This window comes from Protopterus annectens, chromosome 13.part0, assembly GCF_019279795.1.
Source record: "Protopterus annectens isolate FY-2018-M chromosome 13.part0, PAN1.0, whole genome shotgun sequence".
In the NCBI taxonomy this organism is placed as follows: domain Eukaryota; kingdom Metazoa; phylum Chordata; order Ceratodontiformes; family Protopteridae; genus Protopterus; species Protopterus annectens.
In genome coordinates this window covers 575164766-575191062 of record NC_056747.1, presented here as the reverse complement: position 1 = coordinate 575191062, position 26297 = coordinate 575164766, and the positions used below count along the sequence as shown (strand labels likewise).

The 26297-nt window shown below is 44.7% G+C and overlaps 1 protein-coding gene across 2 annotated transcripts in view; it reads right to left on the bottom strand.

The window, feature by feature from the left end:
* RABGEF1 (RAB guanine nucleotide exchange factor 1) overlaps positions 1 to 26297 on the bottom strand; it is a 587842-nt gene that overhangs the window by 411267 nt on the left and 150278 nt on the right. For both annotated transcript variants that reach the window (XM_044054238.1, XM_044054237.1), the window contains exon 4: positions 8611 to 8777. In XM_044054238.1, coding sequence (XP_043910173.1) covers positions 8611 to 8777 — 167 coding nt within the window. The remainder of the gene's footprint in view (positions 1 to 8610; positions 8778 to 26297) is intronic.

Below are 26297 nucleotides of genomic sequence, written 5' to 3'. Positions count from 1 at the left end.
TTTTTTTGGTTTAAAAGGGTCTCCCCAAAGGAAAAGTCCTTGGGTGGAGAGGCTGAAGGAATGGATTCCTCTGCATCAGAATCCTCATAAGCAGAGATGGGTTGCATGTCTTCATATTCAGAAGCATCAGAGTCATCGGACTCCTGTTCAAATAAAACTACTGGGGACAAATCTCTTTTTTGGAAGGGGTAGCCTGGCTTCCACTGATCAGCATTATAAGGTCTTCTGCTATTTTAAGCATTTGAGACAGAGGCAAGGGGAGCAGGTGCCCGAGATTGGGTCATCAGTTTCTTGGATGTGGTTCGTACCCTGGGCCTGCAGTTTTCGAAAGAATGGCAGACGTGGAAGAAGTCCGTCGAGAATCGGTAGTGCCAAGTACTTCCTTGGAAGCTGGTGCCTGCTCAGCAGCTCCAGACCCATCCAACGTGGAGACATCTGCAGGATCCTTAGTCGATGAAGAGTCTTGTGGCATACCGGACTCCCAAAGGGCCTCTGTAGCAGCCTGCAAATCCACAGAAGTGGGCATCAGGGGCTGCGAAAGCACCTCACTGAGGACTGGAGAACTGACAACTAGCTTAACGGAAGCGTCGTCGGTAGTTCTAGATCTGTGCGATCTGTCTCCGTCTTTATCCTTACGTTTTTTTTCAGAGTATCTGCTGCCGGATGGCTTACCGAAGCTATATCAGAATTAGAAGACAGAGTGAAAATATCTACCTACAATAAGGGACCGATGGATGTACAGTTCTGCTGTTGAACAAGGCACACAAGCGACAGCGGGGGATGTCATGGTCTGGGCCTAAGCAAGTGATGCAGTAAGAATGAAAGTCTCGGTGTGGTATTTGCTTTCCACAGGCAAGACAATTGTTAACTTTTTCGGACATCGGTTAGAGCAAGAAAAAAGAATCCCCAATGGGGTACTCAGCTTTAGAAGACTTCAACTTCAATTCAGAAAATGAAAACTCATGTAAGCGGCCAACTGGCACTCATGAGAACTGCTTCTGCTTCGGGCTCCTCGGCAAGAAAGACTGATGTAATGGCGTTGGCCGTCTCATTTTATACCACTGACGACCAGACATCAGTCCTGGAGTGATGGCAACCGATGCAGAAATACTAAGCCTCTGGTATTCGGACCAAATGAGGACTATCCTGGCAGGGATAACCCAAATGTGATGACTGCAACAGTGAAACATGAAGAACATTTGCTCCTTATCTAGAGATGCTTCTAAAAGTTTGGATTTTACCTCGTCAGGCAAAGGTTGCTCCCTTAACCAGGCATGTCTTCTGATAACTTATCCTGTAGCTGCAGCCCTGTCTGAGGCTTCTAAGGCATCAAAACCACAATGCAAGGAGTGCTTTTCTACCTGGCAGCTAGACTGTATGAGGTCTGTTAATTCTCTGGTAGTGTTACTGTCAGGCATGGCAGATATTTTCTGTTTAATTACTTCCAGTACATTCTGCTGAAATTTTATCATGTTAAATTGGCAATTTAGTGCCCTGACAGCAAAAGTAGCTGAGGTGTAAACTTTTACCCATCCTATCTAATGCTCTGCTTTCCTCGTAAGCTGGGATGGGGTTTTTAGAAGAGCTAGCCCTGGCTCCCTTAGGGCCTTGAGTAATTACTTCAAGGTCTGCAAGTAGGGCTTTTAAAAAGGAATTTGTGAGAGTCTTGCACTCTGTAGTATCTGTCCGGCTTTCTGGGTGCTGGAAGAAGAGAATCTGGAGAGAGGGCAGATTTTAGGAAAACATCCTCTACAGCATCGAGTATAGAAGGAAAGTACAGTTGTGCACCTACCATAAATCTAGATGTTCGAGTGTATTCACTGTTGCAGTCATTACAATTGGGTTATCCTGCTGGCAGGCTACCCGCAGTCGGCCAGAATTCCTAAGTCTAGGTCTGGTGTCTGTTGCAGTCGCCTCCTCCCTGATGTCAGTGCGCCAGGGGTATAAAAGATGCAGCAGACGCCATTTTCTTCAGTTTTTCTTGCCCCAGATGTCAGGTGCCCCCAAAAGAGTAGGCTAAAAATATGTCAAAGCATACATGCACCAAAGTAAATTATTCTTTCCTCTACCAGCAAATACACCACATAGGTTGTATAGAATAGAGAAGTACAGATAAGGTCCAGCAAGATAAGGGGGATGGTGGGTGGGTAACCTGGACTGCAACAAGGAATACACTCTAACATCTACATTTATGGTAGGTACACAACTGTACTATGTTCATGGTGTTTCACTGCTGCAGTCATTACATTTGGGTTTAATCCCAAAGCTGAGGTTGGGAGGCTGGAGCTAAATAGGATTAGGAGTGGCTATGAGGCCCTGCAGAACTGCAGTGGCAAAGCCTGCCCTGGATTTAGAGTAGAGTGGTAAGTGATAGTGCTTTGTAAAAAAGTGTGCACTGAGCTCCAGGTTGCAGCCTCTAAAATGTCTTTGGTTGGTACTCCTCCGAGGAAGGCTGCTGAAGTGGCTGTTGCTCTGGTTGAATGTGACCTAATGGCCTTAGGCACTGGTTTGCCATGTTGTGAATAGCAGAAACGAATGCAGTGGCCTATCCACTTTGAAATTGTCTGCTATGAGATAGCGTTTCCTTGTGATCCTGCAGCATATGCCACTAAACGTTGCTCAGTGTTTCTGAAAGCTTTAGTTTTGTCCAAGTAGAAGCGTAGCTGTCCGTGTATGTCCAAAGAATGCAGAAGTCTCTCCCCTTTATTCTGTGGGTTTGGGTAAAAAGTAGGCAAATGAATGGTTTGGTTAAGAGCCACACTGGACACTACCTAAGGCATAAATGTTGGGTGTGTCCTTAGAGAAACACCGTCTGGATGGAAGATAATAAAAGGGTCCACAGCCATTAATGCCTGTAACTCTGAGACTCCTATTGCTGAAGTTATTTGCTAGGAGCAGAGCTGTTTTCCATAAGAATTTTATCTCAACTGTATTGGCTGGCTCGAAAGGAGGCAATGTGAGATTTTCCAAGACAAAATTGAGGTCCCATGCAGATATTGGTGCTCTCCTTGGAGGTCTTATGTTTTTGGCCCCCCTGAGGAACTGCCTAAGCAATGCATGTGAACAAATAGGTGGGTCCGTATTGTAAGGAGCTGAAATGGCAGACACATAGATCTTAACTGATGAGAAGGATAGGCCTTTGTCCTGCATGTCAGTTAGATATTGTAAAATCAGAGGAATAGTCAGAAAAAAAAAAAAAAACTGTCTCAATTCCTTGTGCCTGGTTCCAAGCACAAAATCTCTTCCATTTTTCTGCATAAGATTTTCTGGTGCTGGGCCTCCTGGCCTCCAAAATAATATCCATTAACTGCTTTAGAGAGAGGTGTATTCTGAATGGTTACACTATCCGCCATGCAGCTAGATTTAGGGTTAGTTGGCTGTGCAGGATCGGATTGTTTTGTTGGGTCAGTAAATGAGGAATTTGAGGCAATGTCCAGGCTGGGCCTTGGACACGCTCCTTAGGATTGGGTACCACTGTTGGCGTGGCCAATCCGGGGAAATCAGTATCATTTGTGGCTTCTCGTCTGACCTTTAGGAGTACCTTGGGGAGGAAAGGCAGTGGCAGAAAGGCATATACTGTAAGGTTGTTCCAGCTGAATGACGAGGCATCCACTTTCCATGCTTGTTTGTGATAAGTCCTTGTGCAGAATCTCTGAAGTTGGCAGTTGTGAGGGGAGGCAAAAAGATGCATGTCTGGGCATCCCCAGTTCCTTGTTATAATGCTGAAGATTTGTGGATCTAGTTTCCACTTGTGAGGATCCATGAGATTTCTGCTTAGTCTGCCAGAGCGTTTGTTTTTCCTGGCAGGAATTGTGCCTGCAGGTGTACTTGGTAGGTCAATGCTGTGTTCCACAAAATCATGGCTTGCCTACAGAGAGGCTAGGAATATGTGTCCCCCTGCTTGTTTATGTACCACATGACTGTGGTGTTGTCCGTCTTTAGCAGCAGCGGTCCTGGATGAAGTAGGTCTTTGAAGGCTGTCAGGGCATTTTGTACAGCTAGCATCTCTTTTTGATTGATGTGAAGATGCCTTTGGCTTGGGGGCCATGTGCCCTGAATACATTTTCCTGCCATGTGGGCCCCCCAGGCATAATCTGATGTATCTTTTAGTGTTTGCCTGGCTGTGGGTAAAGTGAATGGCTGTCCCTTGTTTTGGCGACAGGCCTGTGCCCACCATCGAAACTCCTATTGCCGGCAGGGAATGAGTGAAATTAATGATTCCAGACTGTGGCAATGTTGAGTCCAAACACTTTTTAGATACCATTGTAGTTTCCTCATATGCAGTCTTGCATATGGAATTAGCAGAATGCAGGAGGCCATGTAGCCCAGAGCCTGCAGAATTCTTCTTGCGGATAACTGGGACTTTGTTGCATGCTTTCGAAGTAAGAAGTCAATTGCCTTTGTCTGGCATAAGATAAGCCATCTGGGCAGTTGTATTTAAGCTATTTAAGTATTTAAGCTTGCACCCAGGAATATTATCTCTTGAGAAGGTACTAGTTTTGATTTCTTTTCGTTTACTGTGTACCCTAGACAAATTAGTAATCTTTTTACAAACGCCAGATGCTTTAGTAGAATGTCTTTGGTCTCTACTTGAATGAGGCAGTCGTCCAAGTAGGGATATATTTGAATTCCTCTTTGTCTGCAAAATGCAATTACTGGTGCCAGGCATTTTGTGAAGACCCTGGGCGCAGTAGATAAGCCAAAGAGCAGTGCAGAGAATTGGTAGTGCATTGAGCCAGCTATGAATATGAGATATCTTCTGCAAGATTGTCCGATTGGGACAAGCAAGTATGCCTCTTCGAGGTCCAAAGTTACAAGCCAAGCCTTCTTGCCCAGCATGGGCAGAAGCTGCTGCAGAGTCAACATTTTGAAACGTCCAGAAAAGTATTTAGAATAGACGGGTCCAGAATTGGTCTCCATGCTTTGTCCTTTCTTGGTACTAAGAAAGGTCTCGAGTAAAAATCCTTGTCCCTTCTCTTGTAGTGGCACTGGCTGAATAGCTCTCATGTCCATGAGAGATGAAACTTGTTTTTGTGCCTCTGCCCATTGAGTGGCAGGTCTGGCATACCTTTTGCCTTTGGAAGGATGTGAAAGTGGAACCTGTAGCCCTGAGAGACTATATTCAAGACCCATTTCTCCTGGGGGATAGTGTGCCAATTTTGTGAAAAAAGTGCTAGCTTTCCCCCTAAGGGTGCTGCCAAAAGATAAATGCTTGGCATTGGCAGAGGGAAGTCATTGAGACTGTTTCCTATATGGCTGTGATTCGTCTTCTCTGCTTTTGGAGGTAGAAGTACCCCATTGTTTGGGCCTGTATGAGCCCTGGGGCTGTTGGCTGCCTCTATGGCGTCTGTATCTTCCTCTTTGTGGCCTGTCTGACATGGGAAAGGACCAATTCTTAGGCCAGTTCCTGCTAAATCTGGGTGGCTGTACCTGTAAGAAATCCTTCACTGTCTGCATAGATTTAGCTTTATCCTCCATTTTCATCAACACCACTTCTGCCTTAACACCAAACAAAGTATCATGCTGTAATGGAACATCCAATAATTTTGTTTTAACATGATCAGGCAGAGTCTGTTCATTTAACCAAGCATGCCCTCTAATAACAGAGCCTGTTACAGCGGGCCTGCAAGAAGCCTCCAGTGAATCATAACCACATTGCAAAGTATGTGTTCCCACATGTTCAGCTGCATGCAATAAATCCTGCAATTCATTGTTCTCAGAACATTCGGAATTTGTCAACATTTTCTGTTTTAACAGAGACATTAAGTACTGCTGACATTTAAGCATATGAAACTGACAATTTAAAGCCCTTACAGCCAATGTAGCAGAAGTGTAAACTTTTTCCCCCATCTGTCCAGTGCCCTAGAATCTCTCTCTGAGGGTACAGGTTTTTTTTGCAGTAGCAACCTTGACCCCCTTTGGGACCCTGAGAAATAGTTTCTGGGTCAGCAGCAGGGTTTTTATATAGAAATTTATGAGAATCTGGAACCCTGTAGTATCTGTCTGGCTTAACAGGTGCAGGAGGTAAAGAGTCGGGAAGACAGGCCGGACTCTGAAAATACATAATCTACAATGTCTAGAACAGGTAGAATAGCCAGAGGTCTGTGCTGAGGTAGAAGAAGAAAGTCTCTGAGCCTTTTCTTAGAATCTGAATAATCTTGGCTCTCCCAGTGGAAATGCTCCCTCATGGTATGCAGGGTTTCCCCAAATGAGTAATGCTCAGGAGGAGAAGCTGAAGGAATAGATTCCTCATGAGGAAAAGCTTAAGGAATAGATTCTTCAGCATCAGAATTGTCATAGGAAGGAACAGAATATCCCTGCTCTTTAGGAAGGAACAGAGTATCCCTGTTCTGAAGAGGAGTCAGAGAAAATGGAAACCTGATCAGAGGAATCACTCAGTGTCTTGCCTAGGCCTCTTATCAGGAGGGGGATGGGAACCCCTGATCAAAGTAATTAGGTCTTCGGCCATTTTGAGCATCTGGCTTTTAGGCATGGAAGTCTATCCTAGAGAATGCTGTACTTGTTTCCTTGTCTTTAAAACTGTTTTAGCCTTTGTCTTGGATGCTGAAGTTGGCTTGATATAAAGCGGTGTAGGTCTGAAAACACCCTCAGAAGCAAATGCCTGCTCAGCGGCTCCGGACCCATCTGAGGGATTAGTTACTGAAGGCCCAATACCTTGAGTATTCAGAGGCCTAGTAGTCTCCACATGGGAGTCGGAGGTAGCCTGTGGCTCTGAGGTAGCGGGTGTCAGGGGCTGCATAAGCACCTCACTGAGAACCGGCAAGTGGCCTAGAAGAGGCTTCGTCGGTTGTGGACCTCGGATGCCTGTCCTTTTCTTTTCCCTTGCGCTTTTTATGAATTCCGGTCATCGGTTGTTCCGATGGCATTATATAGTTAAACCTTCAGCCAAAGTAATGAAAAGCAAAATCGTACCGACGCTCAATAGTGCGTTGGTTAAATCTAGCACAAAACGGACAACTAGCAATGTCGTGATCAGGGCCTAGGCAAGGAATACAGCAAGAATAAAAATCCTTGGGAGGTATTTGCTTCCCACAAGAAATACAATTGTTAACTTTTTCTGACATCGGTCTGGAGCAAGAAAAAAAAAATGTTTCCCCAATGGGGTACTTAGCTTTATAGAAGACTTCGGATCTGAAATTCAATTTTGAAAATCTCAGGAGTCGGCTGACCGGCACTTGCGAACTGCTTTTGCTTCGGGCACTGAGCGGCAAGAAAGACTGGAGAAAATGGCGCCGGCTGCATCTTTTATACCCCTGGCACACTGACGTCAGGGAAGAGGCGACAGCAACCAACGCCGGACCAAGACTTTGGAATTCAGGCCGACTGCGGGTAGCCTGCCAGCAGGATAACCCAAGTGTAATGACTGCAACAGTGAAACACGATGATCAGCTGACAGAGGAGGGAAAGCTTTACTCTGGTATTCGGGCTGGCGGAGGGCTATCCAACAGGGATAACCCACAAGCGATAACTGCAACAGTGAAACACAAAGAACATATGCACTGCATGTATACATCAGTTACTGAAGTCCAACAACAACAAATGCAACCTCTTACTAAATTAAATCATACAGCAATAAAAATCCACAGCAGCCAAGGAAGAAGTAAAAGTCCACAGTGGTAAAATATAACAAATGATGAAAAGAAAACCCACTGGAGCCACCACAACTGGTTAAAGCTTTATTTAAAACACAGATAAGTGCTTTCAAACATTAACTCTTTATCAGATCAGAAAGTGCTTATCTGGGTTTTAAATAAAGGTTTAACCTTTTGTAGCGGCTCCAGTGGGTTTTCTTTTCATAAATTAAATCATAAAATCACACTTTCCTTGGATGCAGTTGGAGTGTTAGGGTCTCACTATGACAAGCAAGATATCAGTAGTTTTCTCCTTTATGTAGATAGGAGGCTACAGCCTTCATCAACCTTTTTTCCTTCCCCTGGAGAACTACATTACTAGTAACCTCAAATACTGTTTTTCTGAAATATGCAAGTGGCTCCCATTCTTTCCTTATTTCTTTGCAGAACATTCAAGTACTACAGCAAATGTATAGCAGCTTTACAACACCCATCTACTTAAAGTAATGCCCTTTTCCAGGAGAAATGGAGGGGTAAGCTCATTCCTGTACCAACATATCTTACTGCAGACGCATGTCCACACCCTAGAATTAATAGAAGGTTGTTGGTACTCAGGCATATTTAAGGAAGTAGGTACACAAATTGCCAGAGAGAGATGACCTACCACCACTAAATCCTCTCTACTAATGACCCTTAGACATCCAAGTTACTAATAATGCAAGCAGATGCCATCCTTCTGTGAAAAGGCTTTTCAGTTTGACACACTTGCATTAGATAAAACATGTACATTTTAACCATATGAAATAGCCTAGACTTTTGATTTGAAGGCTATCAAAATACTTAAAAACAAAGTCAAGAATGCAGCTATACAGCACGTGGAAAAGCCCAAGCCAATTGCAGATTACAGATATCAATGTCACTCAAAATTTATTTTAGCACCATTACTACTAACGTATGCTTTAGCTGGAAAACTAACAAAAAAAAAATTTTCCTCGCATAAATCAAATAAATCATCTACCTTTTTAAGATGTACATCTTCAATATATAATCTGCACTGTTTGAAGATAAACTGCCCAACTTTATGGTACGTTTTGAGAAACTCCACAAAATCCTTGGATACCTCATCAGTCTCAATACTAGTTTGTCTGCTCAAGGACGGGCTTGGGGCCTTGATGTCTTGAATTTCTGTCAATAAACAAACAATTTATTATGGCTACAATGAACAAATATTTCTGGTACAACAGCCACCTTTAATTACAGAGAGTCCAACAGCAGATCGGACACTCAAGGAACCATAAATAGCAGTCACCGAATGATAGAAAAATTCCAACAACTTGCTCAAAAGCAGTAACATGTAACCTGCATGTCTTCAAATGCAAAAACAAAGCCCCAGTAATGTAGTTCGCAAAGGGCAATTGATCGGTTTCATTATTTTTTTATTTCACTGGAAAGCCTTTAACGAACAAGGCCTTTACAATAGGGCTTCAGTTAATTGCACAGTAATACGCAAGCAGTAAGGCAATTTAATCAAAACATTACAATTTTACGCAATATCCAACTTTGATTAAAATAAATAGGAAATATATAATGAAAAAAGTACAGTTGTGTACACTTACCATAAATGTAGATGTTCAAGTGTATTCACTGTTGCAGTCATTGCATTTGGGTGATCTGCTGGCAGGTTGCCCTCAGTCGGCCTGAATAACAAAGTCTTGGGTCCTGCAGTGGTTGCAGTCTCCTTCCACGACATCAGGCCGTCAGGTATATAAAACATGCAGCCAACGCCATTTTATTCAGTTTTTCTTGCCCCAGATGTCAGGTGCCCCCCCCCCCCAAAAAAAAAAAAAAAAATTATATATATATATATATATATATATATATATATATATATATATATATATAAACAGCAATATATGAAAAGTACAGTTTTGTACCTACCATAAATGTAGATGTTCGAAGATCCACATTGCTGCAGTCCTTACACTTGGGTAGTCCGCTGTCCTCGGTCGGCCCGAATATCAAAGTATAAGGCTGACGTCGGTCAAGGCGCATTTGACTGACATCAGGACGTCAGGGTACAAATGCGCATGACCGACGCCATATCCTCAGTCTTTTCTTGCCCCAGATTAAAAAGAAAGGTCAAAACCAAAAGACAGCAAACAACCAACCAACCACCCTTGCACTAACTATATGCACAATATATACAATATACACAATATGTACAACCCAACCCACACAACCACCTCTAACTGCACAGGGAAGGAGGGAGGGTTGACTGCAGCAATGTGGATCTTCGAACATCTACATTTATGGTAGGTACAAAACTGTACTATGTTCTTCATCTCACATTGCTGCAGTCCTTACACTTGGGTAGAATCCCAAAGCAGAGGTAAGGGAGGATGGCTAACTACAAGGAAGCAGGAGCTGCCAAAATGCCCTGCAAAACAGCAGTGGCAAAACCAGCCCTGGATTTAGAGTAAAGTGGCAGGTGATAATGCCTAGAGAAAGTATGCACTGAACTCCAAGTAGCTGCCTCCAAAATATCCTTGGTTGCCACTCCCTCAAAAAGCTGTTGAAGTGGCAGTAGCCCTAGTGGAATGAGGCCTAATCCCAGCTGGAACCTCCTTGCCATGATGGGAATAACAGAAAGCAATGCAAAACCCAATCCACTTAGAAATAGTTTGTTTTGACACAGGCTTGCCCTGAGAACTCAAAGCAAAAGAAACAAACAACTGCTGAGACTGCCTGAATCCTTTAGTTCTGTCCAAATAATAACGCAACTGCCTGTGTACATCTAAAGTGTGCAAAATTTTTTCCCCTTTATTTTGGGGATTTGCATAAAAAGTAGGCAAATGAATAGTTTGGTTTAAAGCCACACTAGAAACCACCTTAGGCATAAAGGAAGGATTAGTACGTAATGATACCCTATCCTTATGGAAAATCAAGAAAGGCTCAACCGCCATAAGGGCCTGCAATTCAGAAACCCTTCTTGCAGAGGTAATTGCCAACAAAAGCAGTCTTCCATGATAAATATTTCAACTCAGAAGTAGCTGCAGGCTCAAAAGGTTGTAGAGTGAGTTTCTCCAACACAAAATTGAGATCCCAAGCAGGAGTAGGAGCTCTTCGGGGTTCTTATATTCTTTGCCCCTCTAAGAAATTGCTTGAACAAAGGATGAGAAAACAATGGTGGGACACAATCATAGTGAGCCGAAATTGCTGCAGCATGAACCTTAATAGAAGAGAAAGACAAACCTTTGTCCAGTAACTCAGTAAGATATTGAAGAGCCACACTCAAATTAGGCTCAGAAACATCAAAATCTTTTGCTGCACACCAAAATAAAAATCTCTTCCATTTATCTGCGTACACTTTCCTTGTACTAGGCCTTCTAGCTTCCAAAATCACATTCAAAACTTGTTGTGGAAGTTGAGACCCTCTATGGTTCAAAACAGAATATGCCAGGCTGTTAGGTGAAGAGAGTGAAGTTTGACATTCAGCAAATGGCTGTCCTCCTGTGACAACAGGTGTGGAATCAAGGCAAAGGCCATGGAGGCTTCCTGCCAGACTTCTCAGTAATGGGTACCAGTGCTGTCGAGGCCAATCTGGAGCTATTAAAATCATCCTTGGCTTGTCCTGTCTGACCTTTAGAAGTACCTTTGGGAGGAGAGGCAGAGGAGGAAAGGCATACACATGAAGATTGCTCCAATTGAAAGAAAGAGCATCCACTTTCCAAGCTGTGGGATGAAACCTTTTGTGCAAAACTTTGGCAGCTGATGGTTTAGTGGAGAAGAACAGATCTATGTCTGGAGTTCCCCATGACACTGTCAATTTCTGAAATACATGAGGATCCAATTTCCACTCGTGGGGATCCATAATTAGTCTGCTCAACACATCTGCTAAGGAGTTCTCTGCTCCTGGCAGAAACCTTGCCTGAAGATTGAGCTGTAAACTGAGAGCAGTCTCCCACAAAATCATTGCTTGCCTGCATAGAGGATAAGAATGCGTTCCCCCTTGCTTGTTGATGTACCACATGACAGTTGTGTTGTCTGTTAGAATCAACACCTGCCCTGGAAGAAGTAAATCCTTGAAAGCTATTAATGCAAACTGGACTGCTAACATCTCCTTCAGGTTGATATGTAGATGTTGTAGTCTGGCAGGCCACTTGTCTTGTATCCACTTTCCATTTAGATGAGCTCCCCAAGCTTTGTCTGAGGCATCTGTCGTTAAAATCTGACTCGCTGGCCGGGTCACAGAGAGTCCCTTGTTTAGGTGACATTGCTGAGCCCACCACAAAAATTCCTTTTGAATGCAAGGTATTATTTGAATGACAGTGTCTAGATCCTGGCAGTGCTGTGTCCATACATTTTTGAGATACCATTGCAGCTTCCTCATATGCAGTTTGGCATTGGGAAGCACCAGAATACAAGATGCCATGAACCCTAAGGCTTGAAGGACTGTCCTTGCAGTCAGCCCGGACTGATGAGATAGCTGATGGAAGCAAAGGGATAGACTCTTTTGTTTGTCCGGGGTTAAAAAGGCCATCTGGGATGCTGTATTCAGTCTCACACCCAGAAAGCACATGTCCTGAGAGGGTACTAGACTGGACTTTATTTCGTTCACAGAATACCCCAGGCATCTTAGCACTGCTATCACATATTCCAAACGATGAAGAAGCTTTTCCCTTCCTTGAGCCAGAATCAGGCAGTCGTCCAAATAAGGATAAATCTGTATTCCTTTTAGCCTGAAGAAAGCTATCACTGGAGCCAGAACTTTCGTGAATACTCTGGGCGCAGTAGATAAGCCAAAGGGCAATGCAGAGAACTGATAGTGAGAAGTCCCAGCTCAAAAACGCAGATACTTCCTGCAACTTAGTCTGATAGGAACATGAAGGTAAGCCTCCTTGAGATCCAAAGTTACCATCCAATGATCTTTGCCCAGCAGAGGTAAAAGCTGCTGTAACGTCAACATTTTGAACTTGGGAATGTCCAGATAAGTGTTGAGGGTAGATAAATCCAAAATTGGTCTCCACGTGTTCCCCTTCTTTGGTACTAGAACAGGCGAGAATAAAATCCTAGGCCCACTTCTGGCATAGGGACCGGCTGTATGGCCCCTATTTGGAGTAACAGAGAAACTTGCTTGTGAGCCTCTATTCTTTGTTGAGGAGGAACGTCTGGCATGCCTTTGAAAGGAGGCAAGGTATGGAAATAAAACCTGTAGCCGTGATGTATGATATCCAACACCCATCTGTCTTGGGTAATTAAACTCCAATTTTCTGTGAAAAGTGCCAACCTTCCTCCCAAAGGTGCTGCCAGACGAGAAGGCTCTGGCAGCTGAAAAGGTAGGTCATTGGGTCTGTTTACGAAAGGACTGACCCCTGCCCTCACCAAGACTGTGCAGGAGAACTCCCTGTTCTAGGCCTGAAAGAGCCCTGAGCTCTGCCCCTACCACGTCTAGATCTACCCCTAGACTGGGAATCATAAGAAGGATACGTCCACCCCTTAGTAGGCCAATTTCTACTAAACTTTGGAGGCTGGACCTGCAAAAAATCTTTAACAGTCTGCATAGACTTAGCCTTGTCTTCCATTTTCTTTAAAACTGCCTCAACAGGAGGACCAAACAACACGTCAGATTGTAAAGGAGCATCTAAAATCCTTGTTTTAACATGTTCAGACAAATTTTGATCCCTTAGCCAGGCGTGCCTGCGAAGAACTGACCCAGTGGCAGCCACCCTAGACGAGACCTGTACAGCAGCAAAACCACATTGCAAAGAATGCTTACCCACCTGTTCAGAAACATGTACCAAATCCTGCAACTCTTTACAATCAATACCTACTGCCAGAGCATCAACCTTAGACTTCAATTGTGAAAGGAGATAGTTTTGGTATTTCAACATGTGAAACTGGCAATTCAAAGCCCTCATAGCAAGAGTGGAAGAAGTATAAACTTTCTTTCCCCATCTATCCAAGGCCCTAGCCTCTTTGTCTGCAGGAACCGGATTCTTTACAACAGAAGCCTTAACACCTTTAGGCCCCTGGCTAACAGTTTCTGGGTCTGCCCTAGGACTCTTGAAAAGATACTTATGAGCTTCAGGCACCCTGTAATACCTATCCGGCTTAACAGGAGCAGGAGGCAAAGAATCAGGATTAAGAGAAGCCTCTGAAAAACATCTTCCACTACATCCAAAACAGGAGGTATAGCCAAAGGCCTATGCTGGGGTAAAACAAAAATTCCCTAAGCCTTTTCCTGGAATCAGAGAAGTCCTGACCTTCCCACTTAAAATGCTCCCTCATGGAATGAAGAGTTTCTGAAAAAGAAAAATCCTCAGGAGGAGAAGCAGAAGGAGTAGAATCATCCACATCAGAATCAGAATAAGGAGAGTACTCCTGCAAGTCTTCAGCCGAAGACTCTGAAACATCTGAAGCCTGCTCAAAACCCCCAGCTCAGGCTCCATCCTAGGTCTCTTATCCGGAGGGGGCATAGAGCCCCTAATCAAAGTAATCAAATCTTCTGCCATTTTAAGCATATGCTTCTTGGGCACAGCTCCTGAAGAGCTAGGGGTAACACCAACTGAAGCCAAACCTGGCCTGCCCCTGGGAGAAGCCTTTGAAACAGAAGGAGAGGGCCTAGCCACCCTGGGAAGGGAGGGGAGTATAGTAACCTGAGAAGCCCCCTCAGCCTGACTTGCCTCCTGAGAGGCCACATCTTGCAATAATAAAGTCTCACCCTGGGAACACAAAGAAACCTCCGGTGGAGCCACCGGCTCCACCAACACCTCTAAAGAACCGGCGTCCGGTACAGACTGTTCTTCTAGCCTAGGCTTAACTGCTTTGTCCTTGCGCTTCTTCGAAGAAGCGGGCGTCGGAGCATCCGACGGCATTTTATAATTGCACCGCTTCCCAAAGACTAACCTTGCACAATCCAACCTTCTCTTAATAGTGCGTTTATTAAATCTAGCACAAGAGCGACAGCCAACAACGTCGTGCTCAGGCCCTAAGCAAGGAATACACAAAGAATGATAATCTCTATGCGGTATCTGTTTCCCACAAGAAATGCAATTATTAACTTTTTCTGACATCCGGTAAATGACTGAGGCAAGAAAAAAAAAACTAAAATATTCCCCAACGGGGTACTTAGCCAACTTTGAACTCGGTCTGAAACTTCGAAATCGAAAAATCTCAGAACGCCAACCGGCACTTGCAATGCTGCTTCTGCATCGGACCATGCGGCAAAAAAGACTGAGGATATGGCGTCGGTCATGCGCATTTGTACCCTGACATCCTGATGTCAGTCAAATGCGCCTTGACCGACGTCAGCCTTATACTTTGATATTCGGGCCGACCGAGGACAGCGGACTACCCAAGTGTAAGGACTGCAGCAATGTGAGATGAAGAACATATGTACTTTTAGCAACATAAACTTTACCTTTATCTAAAAGCAAATACACCAGAAAGGCTTTAGAATACTGTGAAGGAAAGAGAAATTATAGAAAAAGGTGGAAGGTGGGTGGGTAACCCGGACTGCAACAGTGAATACACTCGAACATCTACATTTATGTTAAGTGTACACAACTGTACTATGCTCTTCGTGTTTCACTGTTGCAGTCTTTACATTTGGGTAGAATCCCAAAGCTATAGATGGGAGGTTGGAACGAAATAGCAACAGGAGCAGCTATAAGGCCTTGCAGAAAGTACAGTTTTGTACCTACCATAAATGTAGATGTCCGATAGATATGCAACTGCAGTCCTTACATATGGGTTTGTCCTGCCTCAGGCAGCCCTCGGTCGGCCGGATTCCAAAATCTGGGTCCGGCGTCAGCTGATGTCACCTCCTCCCCGACAGAGCGGCTGGGGTATAAAAGCATCAGCCGATGCCATTTTCCTCAGTGTTTCTTGCCCCAGATGCCAGGTGCCCTCCAAGGAAGGCTAAATTTAGAACTGGATAAAGAATTCCAGACATACACCATAACAGATATCCCCAGCTAATTATAAAAGGAGGGAAGTGGACCCAAAATACAGAGGGGTAGGAGGGAGGGAGGGAAAACCTGACTGCAGTTGCATATCTATCGGACATCTACATTTATGGTAGGTACAAAACTGTACTATGTCCTTCAAGAATGCAACTGCAGTCCTTACATATGGGTTGAATACCATAGCCAAGCTGGGGGTGGTAGGCTCTAAGATAGGGATGGTGTAGCTAAAATGCCCTGCAGGACTGCCGAAGCAAAGCCTGCTCGGGATCTGGAATATAAAGGCAGGTTGTAGTGCTTGGAAAATGTATGCACGGAGCTCCATGTAGCAGCTTCTAGAAGGTACTTTGTAGCCAGCCCTCTTAGAAAGGCTGTGGAGATGGCTGTAGCTCTGGTGGAGTGTGGCCTAATATTGGCTGGCACACCCTTTCCATGGAAGGAATAATAGAATCTGATGCAATGACCAATCCATTTTGAAATTGTTTGGAAATTGCCTTTCCTTGCACCCCAGCAGCGTATGCTACAAATAGCTGGTCAGACTTTGTTGGCCTTTGTTCTGTCCAAGTAGTAGCGTAGTTGTCTGTGTATGTCCAAAGTGTGTAGCAACTTTTCCCCTTTATTTTGAGGATTGGGGAAGAAGGTAGGCAGGTGAATTGCTCGATTTAGAGACACCCTGGATATCACTTTTGGCATAAAAGAGGGATTGGTTCTTAAAGAAACTCTGTCCTGATGAAAAATGAGAAATGGAGGTACTGCCATGAGGGCTTGTATCTCCGAAACTCTTCTTGCTGAGGTAATTGCCAACAGGAAAACTGTTTTCCAGGAAAGAAATTGCAATTCTGAAGATGCTGCTGGCTCAAAAGGTGGAAGAGTTAATTTTTCCAACACGAAGTTGAGGTCCCATGCAGGCACTGGTGGTTTTCTGGGAGGTTTGATATTCCTTATCCCTCTTAGAAATTGTCTTAGCAAAGGATGTGAAAACACAGGTGGATCAGTGTTGTACTTTGCTGAAATTGCTGAAGCGTGTATTTTTATGGAAGAATAGGAAAGTCCGTTATGCAGCATTTCTGCCAAGTATTCTAGTATCTGTGGGATGCTTAAAACTGATGCATCCTGACCCTTGTTGGTATTCCAGATGTTGAATCTCTTCCATTTAGCTGAATAGGTCTTCCTGGTGGAAGGTCTGCGTGCGTCCAATAAGATCTGTTGAACTTCCTTGGAGAGAGACATATGGGGAGAATTCATGGAACCCTCCAAGCTGTTAGCTGCAGTGTTTGCAGGTTGGGATGAACCGTCCTGTAATTGTACTGGGTCAAAAGTAGAGGCCATTGAGGCAGGGGCCACAGCTTGGTGCAGGATATGCTCCTTAGTAATGGATACAAGTGCTGTCTTGGCCAATCTGGAGCTATTAAGATGCCTTTCGGTTGATCTGCTTTGATCTTCAGAAGCACCTTTGTCATTAATGGTAGAGGTGGGAATGCATAGATTGTTAGAGAGCTCCAGCTGAAGGAGAGAGCATCCATTCTCCAGGCTTGTGGATGGTGAGTCCTCGAGCAGAACTTTTTCAGATGATGATTGAGGTGTGAGGCAAAGAGATCTATGTCCGGCCTCCCCCATGCCAGAGTTATTTGTGCAAAAATGTCTGGATGCAGCATCCATTCGTGTGGGTCCAGGATGTTTCTGCTTAGACTGTCCGCCAGAACATTGTCCTTGCCCAGAACAAACTGGGATTGCAGCTGTATGTTCCGTTTCAGGGATTTTTCCCAAACAGTCATTGTTAGTCTGCAGAGGGGGTAAGAATGAGTACCTCCCTGCTTGTTTATATACCACATGACAGTGGTGTTGTCCGTCTTTATTAGCAGTTGACCGTGTTGAAGAGATTTTCTGAAGGCCTCGATTGCATGAATTACTGCTAACATCTCTTTTTGATTGATGTGTAGATGCACTTCCCGTGGGGTCCATTGCCCTTGAATGCATCTGCCCTCCATGTGCGCCCCCCATCCATGGTCTGAGGTGTCTGTTGTAATGGTTTGGCTTGTCTGAGATTTGTCGAAAGGCATACCTTTAACTGGCTTGCTTGGGCCCACCACAAAAATTCCCTCTGTAGACATGGGATGAGTGGGATAATTTCTTCTAAGTTGTGGCTGTGTCGAGACCATAAACGTTTTAGGTACCATTGCAGTTCTCATGTGTAGTCTTGCCAGTGGAATCAATAGAATGCAAGATGCCATGTAACCCAGGGCCTGCAGGATTTTCCTTGCAGTCATGTGGGTGAGCTTTGAAGTAATCTGGTAATTGTTCTTGCTTCTCTTCTGTGAGGTAAGCCATTTGAGATTTTGTGTCTAGTTTGGCTCCTAGAAAAATTATTTGTTGGGATGGCAGTATTCTTGATTTTTGAATGTTGACTGTGTATCCCAGAGCCTGTAGTAAGTGAATGACAATTCAAGTTTTTTGACAAGGCTTGCTTGCTGTCTGCTTGTATAAGGCAGTCGTCCAGGTTAAGGGTATATTTGTATCCCCTGGAGTCTGCAGTGTGCAATTACTGATGCCAGGCATTTTGTGAACACTCTGGGCGCAGTAGATAAGCCAATGGGCAATGCTGAGAAATGATAACGCTCTGACCCTGCAAGAAATCTGAGGTATCTTCTGCAACTGGGTCTGATTGGGAGATGCAGGTATGCCTCCTTGAGGTCCAGAGTAACCAGCCAAGACCCCTTGCCCAGCATGGGAAGGAGTTGCTGTAGCGTCAGCATTTTGAATTTTGGTACAATGAGAAAAGTGTTTAGAGCGGACAAGTCCAGTATAGGTCTCCATTGATTTTCTTTTCTTGGAACAAGGAACAGTCTTGAGTAGAATCCCTGGCCTTGTTCCTGAGGAACCTTTTCTATCGCTTTGATTTGTAACAGCTTTGAAACTTGTACGAATGCCTCTGCCCTCTGATTTTGTGGCAGGTTTGGCATGCCTTGTCTTGTTGGTAAAGTATGGAAGTGGAACCTGTAGCCTTGGTCTATTATGTCCAGAATCCATTTGTCCCTTGTTAAAATGTGCCAATTTTTTGAAAATAAGGATAATTTTCTGCCTAAAGGTGCTTCTCTTTGAGCCTTGGTCAGCGGTGTCAAAGTCAAGTCATTGTGATTGTCCCTGGGTAGTAGTGGAAGTCCCTGCTCCACTTCTCTGATTAGTTGGTTGCCACTGGCGTCCCCTGTAGGAGCCTTGGTATTGCCCTCTCCCTCGGGCACGCCTGTTCTTTCCCCTTTGAAACTTGTCAGAGTCTGGAAAGGACCAATTCTTTGAAGGCCAATTCCTGCTGATCCTGGAGGAAATCTTTGACCGTCTGCACTGATTTAGCCTTCTCCTCAATTGATTTCAACACATCCTGAGCATTAGCACCAAATAGCTTGTGCTTTTCCAGAGGTGCATCTAGAAGCTTTACTTTAACATGATCTGGCAATGCCGGTTCTTTCAACCATGCATGTCTATGTATGACGGCCCCTGTCATAGCTGCCCTACATGAAGCTTCCAATGCATCATAACCAAACTGAAGAAAATGATTGCTAACCTGCTGTGTATTATGAACCAAATCCTGCAAGGCCTTCCTATCTAAAGGCTCAGGAGAGGCTAACTTTTTCTGCAAATCATCCATCAAGAAATCCCGATACTGAAACATATGAAAAAGGCAGTTTAGGGCCCTCATGGCCAGTGTGGTTGAAGTATAAAGGCTCAGGAGAGGCTAAATTTTTCTGCAAATCATCCATCAAGAAATCCTGATACTGAAACATATGAAAAAGGCAGTTTAGGGCCCTCATGGCCAGCGTGGTTGAGGTATAAACTTTTTTGCCCCACCTCTCCAGGGCCCTAGATTCCCTGTCTGCGGGCAAAGGATTTTTGGCCGTGGAGGTGGCTACTCCTTTGGGCCCCTGGGAAATAGTTTCTAGATCAACAGAATGGGCCTTAAAAAGATGTTTATGAGTTTCAGGAACCCTGTAGTATCTGTCTGGCTTAACAGGAGCAGGAGGGAGAGAATCTGGAGAAGCACTCGAATCTGAGTACACATCATCCAATACATCTAACACTGGAGGGATAGCTAAAGGCCTGTGCTGGGGAAGCTTAAGGAAGGTACGAAGCCTTTTCCTGGAGTCAGAGAATTCCTGGCCCTGCCACTGAAAATGCTCTCTCGGAGTGGAGAATTTCCTCAAAAGAAATATCCTCGGGAGGGGAGGCAGAAGGAAAAGATCCCTCCACATCAGAATCCTCGTAGGCCTGGAAGGACTCTTCCTGGGTATCCGAGTGATCAGAGTCACCGGAGGCCTCATCTGAAGAAAGGGTGTCTGTCTGTTCAACCCTGGGCCTTTTGTCTGAGGGCGGCTGAGAACCTCTGTCAGGATGAGCCTGGGAACCTCTGATTAAGGAAATTAGATCTGCAGCTAAAGTCATGATCTGTTTATCAGTAGTGGGACCCTGAGAAAGTTTTAGGAGGGTGAGACTTAAGACTGGCTGGCAGCCTTAGCACGGGTGTAGGCCTTGATTGACATGGACGCCGGAGGCCTAGCTGCTCCACGTGCTGGAGTAACTTTGTCCACCGGTATGGTCTCGGGCAAATCTTGGGCTTCAGCTTCTGGGGGAAAATCAACAACCGGCACCGGCGTAGGCTCTGGGGCCGAAGATAACGGTAAAGCGGTGTTGTCGGTCTGGAGCGGTGGAATAACCGCCTCAGAAGAGACCGATGCACTCGCGGTAGGTTTTGGCGTGCTGTCGGTGGAAGTCGCAGGCCGAGAATGTTGGCCCTGGTCCTTCTGTTTTTTGGAAATGTGTCGTCGGTTGTTCTGACGGCATGATAGAGTATTTATCGCCAAAAAAGTCTTCAGCAAATTCTGCCCGGCGCCCGAGTGTGCGCTTGTTGAAGCAAGCAGAGGCAGCACAGGCCGAGACGTCGTGGTCTGGGCCAAGGCAGGTTAGGCAGTAAGAATGAAAGTCCTTATGAGGTATTTGTTTGCCACAAGACAAACAGTTATTAACTTTTGCAGTTTTATCTAACATCGGCTGAGGCAAGAAAAGGTTCCCCAATGGGGTACTTAGCTTTTTGATGACTTCGGATACTGAAAACACAGGAGCTGACCGACCGGCACTTGCGAACTGCTTCTTGTTCAGGCACTGCGCGGCAAGAAAGACTGAGGAAGATGGCGTCGGCTGATGCTTTTATACCCCAGCCACTCTGACGTCGAGGAGGAGGCGACATCAGCCAACGCCAGACTTTGGAATCCGGCCGACCGAGGGCTGCCTGAGGCAGGACAACCCATATGTAAGGACTGCAGTTGCATTCTTGAAGGATATCTGCAGTGGCAAAGCCCGCCATAGATTTGGAGAAGAGAGGCAAATGATAATGCTTTGTGAAGGTATGATCAGAGCTTCAAGTAGCAGCTTCTAGAAAGTCTTTGGTTGGAGCTCCTCTGAGAAAGGCTGCTGAGGTAGAGGCAGCCCTAGTGGAATGTGACCTGATTCCCTTGGGCACAGGTTTACCATGGTGCAAGTAGAAAAAACGAATGCAGTGGCTTATCCACTTAGAAATAGTCTGCTTTGATATAGCCTTCCCCTCTGATCCTGAAGCAAATGCCACCAGTAGTTGCTCAGACTTTCTTAGAGATTTGGTCCTGTTTAAGTAGAATCTTAGTTGTCTGTGTACGTCCAATGAATGCAGAATCCGCTCCCCCTTGTTCTGCGGATTTGGGTAAAATGTTGGCAGGTGAATAGTTTGGTTAAGAGCCACACTGGATACCACCTTAGGCATAAAGGAAGGTTTGGTCCTGAGGGACACCCTGTCCGGGTAAAATGTAATAAAGGCTCCACAGCCATGAGAGCTAAAGTTTTGAAACCTTTCTTGCTGAAGTGATTGCGAAAAGGAAAGCCGTTTTCCAAGATAAAAATTTTATATCCGCAGTAGCTGCTGGTTCAAAAGGAGGCAGGGTGAGTTTTTCCAGCACAAAATTGAGGTCCCATGCAGGAAAAGGTGATCTTCTGGGAGGCCTTAAATTTTTGGCCCTTCTAAAATACTGTTTTAGCAGAGGATGAGAAAAGATGGGAGGCTCCGTGTTGTAATGAGCCGAGATGGCAGAGGCAAGGATTTTTATTGAAGAAAAAGATAGGCCCTTGTCAAGTATTGTAAAATCTGAGGGATATTTGGTTTTGCTGTGTCCATTCCTTGTGCTTGGTTCCAAGCACAGAATCTCTTCCATTTATCAGCATAAGATTTTCCAGTACTAGGTCGTCTGGCTTCCATCACAGATTTACTGAGAGGTATTTGAATAATTAAATGATCAGCCATGCTGCAAGGCTCAGAGTTTGGAGCAGAGTGTGCAGAATTTGATTGTTCTGCTGAGGCAGTAGATGAGGTATTTGAGGCAAGTACCAAGGAGACATATTCCTTAGAATTGGGTATCAGTGCTGGCGAGGCCAGTCCGGAGCAATTAGGATCATTTATGTTTTTTCCTGTCTGACCTTTAGTAAGACCTTGGAGAGAAGAGGCAGAGGGGGAAAGGCATAGACCGATTTCCAACTGAAAGATAGGGCATCCACTTTCCATGTTTGTCTGTGATAAGTCCTTGTGCAGAATTTGTCCAGTTCATAATTTTGGGGAGAGGCAAATATATCTGTCTGGACTCCAACATTTCTGTGTTACCATGCTGAAGATATGTGGATCCAGTTTCCACTTGTGCAGGTCCATAAGATTTCTGCTTAGGTCGCCTGCCAGAGTATTTTGTTTTCCTGGCAGGAATTGAACTTGAAGATGTACCTGGTAAGTCAAGGCTGTGTTCCACAATGCCATGGCTAGTCTGCAAAGGGGTAGGAATGTGTACCCCCCTGCTTATTTATGTGCCACATAACCGTGGTGTTGTCCGTCTTTACCAGTAGTTGTCCTGGATAAAGTAAGTCCTTGAAGGCTGTCAGAGCATTCTGAACAGATAACATCTCTTTCTGGTTGATATGCAGATGCATTTGTTTTGGGCTTCATATGCCCTGAATGCATTTCCCTGCCAGGTGGGCCCCCCAAGCATAGTCTGATGCATCTGTAGTTAGGGTTTGGGTGGCAGGGGCTAGAGTGAATGACAGTCCCTTGTTTTGGTGCCATGTCTCTGCCCACCAAAGAAACTCCTGCTGTAGGCAGGGAATGAGAGGGGTCATTGTTTCCAGACTGGATAATGTTGACTCCATAAACTTTTTAGGTACCATTGAAATTTACTCATATGCAGTCTAGCATATGGAATTAGTAGAATGCAGGATGCAATGAACTCCAAAGCCTGCAGAATTTGTCTTGCAGATAACTGGGTTTTTGTTGCCATCTGTTTGAAGTATGTTGTCAATTGCCTTTGTCTGGCATTAGGCAAGCCATCTGGGCAGCTGTATTTAAGCTTGCACCCAGGAATGTAATTATTTGAGAGGGTACCATTTGTGATTTCTTTTCGTTTACTGTGTACCCTAGGCAAGTTAGAAGCCTTTTTACAAACGCCAGATGTTGAAGAAGAATGTCTGTTCTCTGCTTGAATGAGACAGTCATCCAGGTAAGGATAAATTTGTATGCTTCTTTGCCTGCAAAATGCAATTACTGGTGCCAGGCACTTTGGCTTATCTACTGCGCCCAGGGTCTTTACAAAGGGCAGTGCACAGAATTGGTAATGCACAAAACCTGCCTTGAAGCGGAGGTATCTTCTGCACAATTCCCTTATTGGGATATGCAGGTACGCCTCTTTTAAACTTAGAGTCACTATCCAAGTGTTCCTGCCCAGCACAGGATGTAGCTGTTGTAAAGTCAGCATTTTGAATTTTGGAATGTCCAGGAATGTGTTCAACATGATCAGGCAGATTTTGCTCCTTGAGCCAGGCATGCCTTCTAATCACAGATCCAGTAACTGTGACCCTGCAAGAGGCCTCCAAGGAATCAAAACCACATTGCAAAGTATGCTTTCCAACCTGTTCTGCTGCATGCAATAATTCCTGTAATGCTGTTATTCAAGCATATGAAACTGGCAGTTTAATTCCCCAATTGCCAAGGTTGCAGACGTATAAACCTTCTTTCCCCATCTATCCAGCGCCCTGGAATCTCTATCAGACGGGGTAGGATTTTTGGCTGTAGGGGCCTTTACACCTTTGGGACCCTGTGAGATAATGTCAGGATCAGCAGCAGGATTTTTGAATAGAAATTTGTGGGAGTCAGGAACCCTTCCTGTAATATCTGCCTGGCGGGGTAGGATTTTTGGCTGTAGAGGCCTTTACACCTTTGGGACCCTGTGAGATAATGTCAGGGTCAGCAGCAGGATTTTTGAATAGAAATTTGTGGGAGTCAGGAACCCTTCCTGTAATATCTGCCTGGCTTACTAGGAGCCAGAGGTAGGGAATCAGGAGCCATGATTGACTCAGAAAACACATCATCAACAATGTCTAATACAGGAGATATAGCCAAAGGCCTATGTTGTGGAAGATGGAAATCCCTAAGCCTCTTTTTTGATTCAGAGAAATCCTGACTCTCCAATGAAAATGTTCCCTTAAAGTATGCAAGGTTTCTCCAAAAGAATAATCCCCAGGAGAAGATGCAGATGGAACGGATTCTTCTGCATCTGAATCCTCACAGGGTGGTATAGAAAATTCCTGATCAGAAGAGGAATAAGAAGAAATGGAAACCTGATCTGAAGATTCATAATCAGTGTCTTGCCTAGGCCTCTTAGCAAGAGGGGGGGGGGGTTGGGGTTGGGAACCCCTGATCAAGGTAATTAAGTCCTCAGCCATTTTGATAATCTGTTTTTTAGGCATAGGGGCCAGAGCATGTGGCTCATGCGTCGTTTTTTTACACTTAGAAGATGTTTTTGATCTTGTTTTTAAAGCTGGTGTCGGTTTTATATAAAAATGTTGCGACCTGAAAACACCCTCAGAAGCTGGTGCCTGCTCAGTGGCTCCGGACCCATTCAAGGGAGAGACATCCACAGGTTCAATACTCTGAGAATCTCGTGTCATACTCCGCATGGGTCTCGGTAGAGGCATGCGACTCAAAAGTAGCGGGTATCAAGGGCTGAGAAAGCACCTCATTGAGTACCGGTGACTGGCTTAGGAGAAGCTTCGTCGGTTTTGGACCTAGACAGTCTCTTTTTCTTTGCGTTTTTTGTGAACTCTGGTAGTCTGATTGCTAACAGACGACATTTCAGTATAATTAAATCTGGATCCAAAATATTTTGAAGCAAAAATATACAGACGCTTAATAGTGCGTTGGTTAAATCTAGCATAAAACCGACAGCAAGGCACGATATGATCTGGGCCTAAGCAAGGAATACAGTACAAATGAAAATCCTTATGAGGTATTTGCTTCCCACAAGTAATGCAATTAGCATCTTTTACTGACATCAGTAAGGAGCAAGAAAAAGTTTCCCCAACGGGGTACTTGGCTTTAGTTGAGGACTTCGGTTCTGAAACTCTAATGTGAAAATTTCAGGAGTCTGCCGACCGGCACTTGCGAACTGCTTCTGCTTCGGGCACAGTGCGGCAAGAAAGACTGAATAAAATGGCATCGGCTGCATGTTTTATACCCCTGACAACTTGACGTCATGGAAGAGGAGACTGCAGCCAACGCAAGACCCAGGACTTTTATTCAAGCCGACTGAGGGCAACCTGCCAGCAGATTACCCAAATGTAATGACTGCAACAGTGAAACACGAAAAACAGTGAAACACGAAGAACATCATGTACTTCTTGTAAAGACCAAAAGTAAAATTCTGAAAACTGTAAAGAATTTCACAAAACAAATTAAAATAAGGCACTTAAAGGAAAATTATTCATTCATTCTTTCGCTGATTTTCACCTTATCCATTTCAGTGATATAGAACAGCCTGAGCATATTTTGGCACTCAATGGGCACAAGCCAGGGATATTGAAGCTGTGGCGGACACACACACACACACACACACACACACACACACACACACACACACACACACACACACACACACACACACACACACACACACACACACACACTTCCTCTATTAAGGCCCTCATCAGTTATCTCTGCCTGTCTGACTTTCACCTCCTCTGTCTTCTAGATTTGAGGGTTAAACAATTTCTTAAAGGCGCCCTTAATATAAGACATCCCGGAAAGCTTGTACCTCCTCCTTGGGATCTTAATGTTGCTTTAGAGAAGTTGACTTTGGCTCCTTTGAGCATGCTACTCCAGTTTCCTTGCTACATTTTTCCTGGAAGACTTTTCTTTTGTTAGCTCTTACTTCTGCCATACAGGTGTTTGAGTTGCAGGCCCTTATGGCTTGTCCTCCTTTTTGGTCTTTCATGAGGACAAGGTGTCCTTGCGCATTAACCCTTCTTTATGTCTAAGGTGGTCGATGAGCTATCACTAAATCAGTCTATTAATCTATTTTTCCCCTGTCCGCAATCTGACAGGGAGAGGGTGCTGCAAACTTTGCACATGCACAGGCAACTCTACTAGAGCTGTTGCTTCTTCGGGTGCTTTTTTCAAGGGCTTGGATACTAATTCTATTCTATAGGCAGCTACCTAAACTTCTGTGCATACCTTTTCCAAGCATTACAAGTAGGATGGTATCTCTAGAGGTAGGGCTGGTTTTGCTAGTGCAGTTCTAAATGGCTTTTAGGGGGCTGTTATGCAGCTTCCCCTCCCAAATTTCCTGTTGAGCTTTGGCACACTCTTGCCCGCTAAGAATACTGCAGAAATGAATGTAAGGACATAGTACAG